The sequence below is a fragment of the Somniosus microcephalus genome, chromosome 3 (assembly GCF_052327205.1).
Source record: "Somniosus microcephalus isolate GS21.2 chromosome 3, FLI_Smic_1.0, whole genome shotgun sequence".
In the NCBI taxonomy this organism is placed as follows: domain Eukaryota; kingdom Metazoa; phylum Chordata; class Chondrichthyes; order Squaliformes; family Somniosidae; genus Somniosus; species Somniosus microcephalus.
In genome coordinates this window covers 268,332,675-268,343,772 of record NC_140989.1, presented here as the reverse complement: position 1 = coordinate 268,343,772, position 11,098 = coordinate 268,332,675, and the positions used below count along the sequence as shown (strand labels likewise).

Sequence of the window (11,098 nt, the reverse complement as noted above, 5' to 3'; positions counted from 1 at the left end):
CGTACAGAAGTCGGATCCAGGCGACAAAATGCGTCCCGAACCCGAATGCGCGCAGAGTCCCGAAAAGATACTCGTGATCCACCCTGTCGAACGCCTTCTCCTGATCCAGGGAAAGGAAGGCGACCGACAGACCAGCCCTCTGGGAATGGTGGACCAGGTCCCGGACCAGATGGATGTTATCATGGATAGACCGGCCCGGGACCGTGTAGGACTGGTCGGGGTGGATCATGTGGGCCAGCACGGCACCAAGGCGAGCAGACATGGCCCTGGCAAAAATTTTGTAATCCGTGCTGAGGAGGGAGACCGGGCGCCAGTTCTTAAGGAGGCGGAGATCGCCCTTCTTAGGCAGCAGGACAATCACCGCCCTGCGCCAAGAGAGGGGCATCTCCCCGGTCGCCAAACATTCCCCCAGGACCCGCACGTAGTCGCCCCCAGGACGTCCCAGAACGCCCTGTGGAACTCCACGGTCAGCCCGTCCAGCCCCGGGGACTTCCCCCTAGAGAGCTGGCGGAGGGCGCCGGTCAGCTCCTCCAGACTCAGAGGAGCGTCCAATTTTTCGGCGCCCTCCAGGCCGACCTTTGGCAGGTCCTCCCACAAAACTCTGCGCGCATCCTCGCTGGACGGATCCGGAGAGAACAGAGCCCCGTAATAGGCGCGGGTCTCCGCGCGGATTCCTTCCGGATCCGAAACCAGAGATCCGTCGTCGGCCAGCAGCTCCAAGAGCTGCTTACGGACCCCCCGTCTTTTTTCCAGCGAGTAGAAGAAGGGGGAGCCGTGGTCCAGGTCCCGCAGGAACTGGATCCGTGACCTCACGTACGCGCCTCGGGACCCGACGAGCTGCAGGTCCTTCAGCATACCCTTCTTCTCTTCGTACACCAACCGCAGGGCCGGGTCCTCGACGACTTGACCGAGACGGGACTCCAGGTCGAGCACCTCCTTCTCCAACCGCCCGACCCGGGCCTCCCGCCTCTTGATCGACCCCCTCACATACTCCTGACAGAAGAGACGGACGTGAGCCTTGCCCACGTCCCACCATAGCCTCAAGGAGGGGAAGCCCCCCTGCTTCCTTCTCCAGCCAGCCCAGAACCGACTAAATGACTCCCGGAACCGTGCGTCCTCCAGCAGCAGGTTGTTAAAGTGCCAATACGTGGACCCCCCCCGCGCGCGCAGCGGAACGAGCTCCGCCCACACCAGGTGGTGGTCCGCGCACGGCACCGGCCGCATGGAGGCCGCCGGAACGCAGGAGACGTATGCCCGGGAAATGTAGAGGCGGTCGGTTCTGGACGCTCCTCCCCCAGACCTCACGCAAGTGAAGGCGCTGGAGTCGGGATGGAGATTTCGCCAGACGTCCACCAAGTCGAGGGACCCGACCAGGTCCCTCAACTTCTCCATCGCCACCGGGCTTTGCAGGCGGCCCGTGCGGTCCCTTGCCTCGAGGGTGCAGTTAAAATCCCCCCCGAGGATGACGCACTCGCCCGCGTCGATGGAGCCCAGAATAGTGGACACTTCTTCAAAGAAGCGCGCTTGCTGCGCACCGGTCTGAGGGGCGTACACGTTCACTAGATGGAGCGGCACGCCCCCCAGGCGAACAGTGACCTGGAGCAAGCGGCCCGGCACGAGCTCCTTGACCCCCAAGATCTCCGGCTGAAAATGCGGGGCCAGCAAGATAGCCACCCCACTGGAAACACTGGAGAGGTGACTCATGCTGACCCCTCCTTGACACTCCAGGAGCCACGTGGCCTCGTCTCCCGGAACGGTGTGGGTTTCTTGCAGGAAGCACACCGCATACTTCCCGTCCCGAAGGACCGAAAAGTTATTAAATCTGCGGCTAGCTTCCCTGCTGCTGTTGATGTTGAGGCTGGCTATGGTTATCTTCATTTCAGAAGCATAATTCAACCTCTACTTATGACTAACGGGGGAAAACACCAAGGTTACCAACAGTGTGGTTCAGCCTCAAACAGATGTTAGGGAGATGGATGGAGTCAGTGGCTGAGGAATTGAGTTATTGGCAGGACCGAAAACAATGGCTTTGGTTTTCCCAATATTTAATAAGGTGCAACCAGGGACCCAAGTGGCGAATTAGGAAGGAACAGGCGCCATAGGTGAGTCTCATGCATGAAAAGATAGCACAGATCAGGGATAAAAGTACACCATGGTTTTTCTGCACTTTTATAATCCACTTAACTGTGGAATTTAATCACGCCTGGGCACTGCCTCCACAGCAGAATGTTTCCTTGAAGTGTCCTCCAAGAGTTGCGTTTTAAATAATTATGACTCTGGACTTTGGCGAACCTTTGGAGTGATTTTTTTGTTGTTGGTTTGTGTCGTTCTTTTAGTTCTTTTGGCTCCGCTGCTCGTGGTGGGAAGTTCCCGTCACGTAATTGGACAAGCAGTAGGCGAGGGTGTTGGGACACGTGGTTGGGAATTTCTTTTCATTGTAGCGGGAAATTCCCAGGTCGGGCAAGCAGCTCTATAAAATAGAGCTGCGGAGCCCGGAGCTCCAATAACTGACAGCTCTCTCTGATCAGTGATAGAAGTGAACTGCACATCAGCAGCTTGTTTTGACTGGACGCTGCACCATGGCGAGTGGAAGATCACTTCTGTACGTTGCACTGACTCTCACATTCCTGCTCACAACAGGTAAGTTTTTTGATTTGATTGCACTTTATTTTTTTTAATTACCTACGCATTATTCTAACTAGTTCATTATCAGACACTAATTTTAAAAATCCATTTTGGCTTCCTCTGCTTCGTTTTATTTAAAACAATTGTAAACTTTTAACAAATTAAATTTGTACATGTTTTAACATTAACTGGGTAAACTTTAAAAAGAAATGAATATGAAAACTTTTTCTAAATTTGTAAATTTTTAAAACTTTACATTTGTAAACTTTTTTATAAAGTTGTAAGCTTTTTTATAAAGTAAGCGTTTTTATAAAATTGTAAACTTTTTAAATAAAGTGGTAAACATTTTAAATTATATTTGTAAACTTTTAAACATTAAATTTGTATTTTTTTAAATAAAGTTGTAAACTTTTTTTATAAAGTTGTAAACTTTAAAAAAAATTAAATTTGTAAACTTTTTTTATAAAGTTGTAAATTTCGCCCCTCTCTACCCAGGATCTTCCTTCAATTTGAAGCTGCAGCCATCGTTGGAACCGTGGATCCGAATCGGGGAGAAGCTGGAACTGAGCTGTCAAGCCGAGGACTGCCCCTCTCCTCGCTTCAGCTGGAGAGCCGGAACCGACAATCCTCTGGGGGGAACGGTCAGCAACCAGGGCTCGGTGTCCACACTCACTTTCTCCCCGGTCACCATACAGAACGATCACCGGTACATCTGCACCGCAACCTGCGGCGTTAAGAAACAGGAGAGATCCCTGAATGTGAATGTTTATTGTGAGTATTAACTCAGCACTGACTTTTTTATGTTCCGGATGGGGAATCACATGTACTGGGTCATTTTTTAAAAACCTACAGCATTATAAAAGAAAGCAACATTTTACAAGATGAGAACTATTTCTAACCCTTTCAGGAGTGACTGGCCGGAGTCAGTATCAGTTTAGTTGCTAGTCAGCAGTTTCAGAAATGTTTACGGAGTCCATTGGTGAATGACCTGGATTACAGAAAGACGCCTTTTTGTAGATTAGGAATAAATAGTTTAATGGTAAAGAGGGCTGCTGTCAGTTTGCTCTTTAAACTATAATAACTGTTGGAGTCTGTCTAACTCACACTTTGTTGGATTCTCTATCTCTGCAGCTTTCCCAGAAGCGATAACCCTGTCTACAGACGGTGCACTGGAAGTGGGCAAGAAAGGCAGGGTGAATTGCACCGTTCCTGATGTTTATCCCTTTCATTTGGAGGTGGAGTGGCTGAAAGGAGAGACACATTTAGATACGCAGATATTTTTTGACATTTTGGAGAAAGAAACTGCGGCGACGGCCAGTTATGAACTAACGCCTGGACTAGGGGACTCGGGACAAGTGCTCACCTGCCGAGCCCGGTTACTTGTCGACGAGCTCCCAGCCGATACTGTGGAGAGACGGGGAGAGTTAACGCTACAGGTTAGCTGTAAGTATCCAGATGGAGATTTCACCTCAATGTTCAACAGAGTGGTGGGGGGTGGGGGGGGGGGAATCTCTCAATTGAATTATTTAAACCCGCTCGCATTTTATTTACTAACATCTCCCCACCCTCCTCCTACAGATGCTCCCAGAATGACAAACATTTCTGTCGAGCCATCTCACACGGTGAGAGAAGGTCAGGACATCAGGCTGACCTGTGCTACCGACAGCAGCCCCGCTGCCAAAATAGTGTGGAGCAAAGCATCAGCCGACGGCTGGTCGGTGACTGCCGAGGAGAAGCAGACCCTTCACCTGCCAGCGGCCCGCCTACGGGATACAGGGATCTACCGGTGTGAAGCCAGCAACAAGCTGGGGAAAGAGATCAGCGAGCTGGAGATTCACATCCAGGGTAGGTGGAGCTTTCTGTCAGAGAAGTGATTTTCGGAAGGATCAGATGATGTTGTTTTGAATTACCCTCTTGTAATTCACTAATTTCACCCCGTGTCTCCCTGCACAGGTACCCCCAGAAACACCAGTCTCTCTGTCACTCCCTCTACTGTGAAGGAAGGAGACCGTGTCACTGTTAGCTGCAACACTCACTCAAACCCCACTGCTCAGATTGTGCTGTGGAAGAAGTCAGAAAGTGGACAGATGGTGCTGGACTCGGAGAATGGAACATTTACAATCGTTGCAGCTCAGTCTGGTGATGCAGGACAGTATGGATGTGAAGCCAGAAATGATCTGGGGACAGACATCAGAAGCCGGGAGCTGACTGTTCTAGGTTGGTACCCTCTCTCTCAAGCACTTTTATTGTACTTTGCACAGTGTAAGATTACTAAATATAGAAACACACCATAGGTACCAACTGCCCCCAGTAACAGCTGTGTGTAAAGTAAGGCTGGGTTTGTCTGGGGATGATAGACTCCACGAGAAGGATTGAATCCCTGCTTATATATCCCTGTTTATATATAAATGATGAGGTCATCAAAATGGGGACTGTTACCACTGCCAAATAGAACACGTTCCCATTTTTGTTATCCACTATCAGCATCAGATAATTCCAGGTTAGTTGCAGCCTGGAGTAGATACAAAATAAAGTCTCCCCTATTTCCCTCCCAAGAATGGACTGCTCACCAATCACAGAAGTGTATTCTTGTTCCAAATTTCATCTATCCTCATGGATTCTTAGATTGTTCACTTGTGCCAAATTAGGGGCAGCTTCGTGCTACTGTTGGCACCCATTAGAAACTGGATGGTTGCTTCCAAACTCATACAGGCTATGGGCAGGAACAGGCCAGCAGTGCAGGTGTACATTGCTGGCCTCTGAGGACCTTCCCTTGTTATAGAAGATAGTCCATGGTAAGAAGCGTAAAGTCACAATATGTGACCTTTGAGCCAAGCTGACCGCCACAGCTGTCTGGTGATGCTGGGTGTTTCCGAATATAAATGGGGTGTCAGATTGTCAATGATTGTAACCAAATCTCTCAGGATGTGAATGTAATGGGTGATATCCTCTTCGCACAGGTGCCCCCAGAAACACCAATCTCTCTGTCACTCCCTCTACTGTGAAGGAAGGAGACTGTGTCACTGTTAGCTGCAGCACTCATTCAAACCCCTCTGCTCAGATTGTGCTGTGGAAGAAGTCAGAAAGTGGGCAGATGGTGCTGGACTCGGAGAATGGAACATTTACAATCGTTGCAGCTCAGCCTGGTGATGCAGGACAGTATGGATGTGAAGCCAGAAATGATCTGGGGACAGACATCAGAAGCCGGGAGCTGACTGTTCTAGGTTGGTACCCTCTCTCTCAAGCACTTTTATTGTACTTTGTACAGTGTAAGATTACTAAATATAGAAACACACCATAGGTACCAACTGCCCCCAGTAACAGCTGTGTGTAAAGTAAGGCTGGGTTTGTCTGGGGATGATAGACTCCACGAGAAGGATTGAATCCCTGCTTATATATCCCTGTTTATATATAAATGATGAGGTCATCAAAATGGGGACTGTTACCACTGCCAAATAGAACACGTTCCCATTTTTGTTATCCACTATCAGCATCAGATAATTCCAGGTTAGTTGCAGCCTGGAGTAGATACAAAATAAAGTCTCCCCTATTTCCCTCCCAAGAATGGACTGCTCACCAATCACAGAAGTGTATTCTTGTTCCAAATTTCATCTATCCTCATGGATTCTTAGATTGTTCACTTGTGCCAAATTAGGGGCAGCTTCGTGCTACTGTTGGCACCCATTAGAAACTGGATGGTTGCTTCCAAACTCATACAGGCTATGGGCAGGAACAGGCCAGCAGTGCAGGTGTACATTGCTGGCCTCTGAGGACCTTCCCTTGTTATAGAAGATAGTCCATGGTAAGAAGCGTAAAGTCACAATATGTGACCTTTGAGCCAAGCTGACCGCCACAGCTGTCTGGTGATGCTGGGTGTTTCCGAATATAAATGGGGTGTCAGATTGTCAATGATTGTAACCAAATCTCTCAGGATGTGAATGTAATGGGTGATATCCTCTTCGCACAGGTGCCCCCAGAAACACCAATCTCTCTGTCACTCCCTCTACTGTGAAGGAAGGAGACTGTGTCACTGTTAGCTGCAGCACTCATTCAAACCCCTCTGCTCAGATTGTGCTGTGGAAGAAGTCAGAAAGTGGGCAGATGGTGCTGGACTCGGAGAATGGAACATTTACAATCGTTGCAGCTCAGCCTGGTGATGCAGGACAGTATGGATGTGAAGCCAGAAATGATCTGGGGACAGACATCAGAAGCCGGGAGCTGACTGTTCTAGGTTGGTACCCTCTCTCTCAAGCACTTTTATTGTACTTTGTACAGTGTAAGATTACTAAATATAGAAACACACCATAGGTACCAACTGCCCCCAGTAACAGCTGTGTGTAAAGTAAGGCTGGGTTTGTCTGGGGATGATAGACTCCACGAGAAGGATTGAATCCCTGCTTATATATCCCTGTTTATATATAAATGATGAGGTCATCAAAATGGGGACTGTTACCACTGCCAAATAGAACACGTTCCCATTTTTGTTATCCACTATCAGCATCAGATAATTCCAGGTTAGTTGCAGCCTGGAGTAGATACAAAATAAAGTCTCCCCTATTTCCCTCCCAAGAATGGACTGCTCACCAATCACAGAAGTGTATTCTTGTTCCAAATTTCATCTATCCTCATGGATTCTTAGATTGTTCACTTGTGCCAAATTAGGGGCAGCTTCGTGCTACTGTTGGCACCCATTAGAAACTGGATGGTTGCTTCCAAACTCATACAGGCTATGGGCAGGAACAGGCCAGCAGTGCAGGTGTACATTGCTGGCCTCTGAGGACCTTCCCTTGTTATAGAAGATAGTCCATGGTAAGAAGCGTAAAGTCACAATATGTGACCTTTGAGCCAAGCTGACCGCCACAGCTGTCTGGTGATGCTGGGTGTTTCCGAATATAAATGGGGTGTCAGATTGTCAATGATTGTAACCAAATCTCTCAGGATGTGAATGTAATGGGTGATATCCTCTTCGCACAGGTGCCCCCAGAAACACCAATCTCTCTGTCACTCCCTCTACTGTGAAGGAAGGAGACTGTGTCACTGTTAGCTGCAGCACTCATTCAAACCCCTCTGCTCAGATTGTGCTGTGGAAGAAGTCAGAAAGTGGGCAGATGGTGCTGGACTCGGAGAATGGAACATTTACAATCGTTGCAGCTCAGCCTGGTGATGCAGGACAGTATGGATGTGAAGCCAGAAATGATCTGGGAACAGATATCAGAAGCATGGAGCTGACTGTTCTAGGTTGGTACCCTCTCTCTCTCGAGCACTTTTATTGCATTTTGTACAGTGTAAGATTACTAAATATAGAAATACACCATAGGTACCAACTGCCCCCAGTAACAGCTGTGTGTAAAGTAAGGCTGGGTTTGTCTGGGGATGATAGACTCCACGGGCAGGATTGAATCCCTGCTAGCAGTTATTTGTTTATATATAAATGATGAGGTCATCAAAATGGGGACTGTTACCACTGCCAAATAGAACACGTTCCCATTTTTGTTATCCAATATCAGCATCAGATCATTCCCGGTTAGTTGCAGCCTGGAGTAGATACAAAATAAAGTCTCCCCTATTTCCCTCCCAAGAATCGACTGCTCACCAATCACAGAAGTGTATTCTTGTTCCAAATTTCATCTATCCTCATGGACTCTTAGATTGTTCACTTGTGCCAAATTAGGGGCAGCTTCGTGCTACTGTTGGCACCCATTAGAAACTGGATGGTTGCTTTCAAACTCGTACAGTCTATGGGCAGGAACAGGCCAGCAGTGCAGGTGTACATTGCTGGCCTCTGAGGACCTTCCCTTGTTATAGAAGATAGTCCGTGGTAAGAAGCGTAAAGTCACAATATGTGACCTTTGAGCCAAGCTGACCGCCACAGCTGTCTGGTGATGCTGGGTGTTTCCGAATATAAATGGGGTGTCAGATTGTCAATGATTGTAACCAAATCTCTCAGGATGTGAATGTAATGGGTTATATCCTCTTCGCACAGGTGCCCCCAGAAACACCAATCTCTCTGTCACTCCCTCTACTGTGAAGGAAGGAGACCGTGTCACTGTTAGCTGCAGCACTCATTCAAACCCCTCTGCTCAGATTGTACTGTGGAAGAAGTCAGAAAGTGGACAGCTGGTGCTGGACTCGGAGAATGGAACATTTACAATCGTTGCAGCTCAGCCTGGTGATGCAGGACAGTATGGATGTGAGGCCAGAAATAATCTGGGAAGTCAAATTCGAAGCACAGAGCTCACTGTTCAAGGTTTGTATGGAAATGAATGCATGTAGCACAACATATCCTTCCTTCCTGGAAAAAAAACATTTTCACAGATTATTATTAATTAAAATGTGTCTTTCCTCAACCCACAGTTCTGACTCTTTGGGCTTATCCTTCCAAGTGGGTCAGTGAAGGAGAGAATATCACCATCGGCTGCACTGTTCACAGCAATTCCTCAGCCCACTTCATCTGGAAGAAATTAGGGAACAACAGTGAAGCCATTCTCTGCTCTACTAACAACACCTTTACAATCCTTGAAATAACACAAAGTGATGCTGGATTTTATGAGGTTGAAGTAATTAACGAATTGGGGAATCAAACAGGATTTGTGGAAATAAAAGTTAATGGTGAGTGAAACGTAGATTCAGCACATTATTGTTTGTGAGCATTGGTGCTCGGAGACAGTATTTTACTTAAATTTCTTTCTAAACATATTCTCCTGTCTCTTTACAGAAACAAAGCTAGATGCAACACCCGCTGATGAGAATCCTATTGGAATCCTAGAAACAGCCTGTACGGGGGCAGCACTGGGGTCTGCAGGGTTACTGCTTAGCACTCTGTATTATATCTATCGCAGAAGCAACTGCAAGGGATCATACCAAATGCCAGCAGAACAGATAGTGTGAAGAAAGAAAGGACTGAAGGAATGAACATTCCCACTGCTATCACTGTCTAATCTCCAGTGCTGAGCTCCTCAGCTGTTAGGAACAGGATGGTGGCCCTGGGACCAGGAGAAAAATGAAGCGTAATATCGTCCCTGTATTATGATTGTGATTCAACAGCATCACCAACAGCTGGCATCTAGAGAATGGAAGGCGAGGGAACACTTCAGCTTAGGACACTTTATTGTAAATAGTCCTCAGAATTTATTGAGTATCTTGGAGTGAATAATTCTGTGATATTTATGGATCTGTAGTATATTATGCTGATGGAAATACTGCACAAACAATTCACTTTAAAATGGTCTCTGGAAAAAACAAATGGGCCAATGGTGTCTTATCACCCATGACTGCCAGGCACATAATCTCAATGGTGAAGCAGACCTGGTTTTCCAGCTGCAAACTTGTGCTAGATTCAGTGCCTAACCCCCACTGGCAGTAGGCCTTGTGCTATTAAAGGGACAGGCCAAGTTTCACACCGCTGATCTCCAGTTTATGTACTTCAAATAATTCAACCTCCTGCAGGGTAATGCTGTAGACTATTGTGAATTTTTAAGTTGCTGCTGCTGCATTCCTTGCCAATACATATGGGCCCTGTTCTGACATTCATCCTTGATGTATAGAACCAGGACACTATCCACTGTGGCTGAATCCAGGCACTGTGTGCTGGGTGACTTAGGTACTGTGTGCTGGGCTGGGGCACCATATGCTGGGCTGGAGCCAGTCACTGTGTTCTGAAGCTGGGGCTGGAAATCTTGCCCATTAAATGACTTAAACTCAATTTGCATTGCACTCTGCTCCTGTTAATTCAAAGTAATTTTATTTTGTGTGTGAAATTTTGAATTATCCAGTAATTTGAACTAAGCAACTTAATAAAAAGAGTATTTACTTTTTTCCACTCAAAAAAACTTTGAATTAATGGATAATTCAAATTAAGCAACTTCAAATCACAAGTAGACTTATTATCAGAATGTATTTTTATCACAGCTGCTAAATTTCATGTGACACTTACTCCAATTTCCTTGCAGACAAAATGTGAGAATAATTAGTTTCGCAAAGTGGGAGATAATAATTTTATTGACACTTTTGGTGATTTAAAAAAATATACATTTCCAGTACATTTTTTCAGTGGGTCTATTCCTGTAGATCCAGGAAGGAGTGACCAGATGGAATTAATGTTTTAATTGATTCTAAAGGTGATTAAATATCTGGAAACGATCAAGTATAATTGTATGACTGATTACACTGACTGAAAACTGTGTTTTTAATAAATTGAAGAATTTTTTTTAAGAGCTCTTCTTGATGATATTTTGTGAACACTGCTGGACTGGGAGTAAAATTTAAACTCACCGATGTTGCTTTGCTAGTTTTGCCAGAGCACGCGTCTTAAATGTGACAAGTCTTTCTGTTGTGGCTTTGGCTCTGCATTTTCTACAATGATTATATTTAATATTCAGAAAGCAACTTACAATCTCCGCACACTCTTGGGCAGCAGCTAAAATAAACTATCCTGGCTCCTCAAACATTCTGAAACTGAGATCCCAAAGAAATT

General features: G+C 46.6%; 1 protein-coding gene across 1 annotated transcript; it reads left to right on the top strand.

The window, feature by feature from the left end:
* Positions 1-2,519: 2,519 nt before the first annotated feature.
* LOC147121909 (vascular cell adhesion protein 1-like) lies at positions 2,520-10,838 on the top strand. Its single transcript, XM_085982456.1, has 11 exons — positions 2,520-2,640; positions 3,121-3,396; positions 3,757-4,068; positions 4,204-4,470; positions 4,579-4,842; positions 5,586-5,849; positions 6,593-6,856; positions 7,600-7,863; positions 8,609-8,872; positions 8,980-9,234; positions 9,341-10,838. Exons 1-11 carry the CDS (start codon positions 2,580-2,582, stop codon positions 9,511-9,513), a joined length of 2,664 nt encoding a protein of 887 aa, XP_085838582.1. The 5' UTR covers positions 2,520-2,579; the 3' UTR covers positions 9,514-10,838.
* The last annotated feature ends 260 nt before the right edge of the window (positions 10,839-11,098 follow it).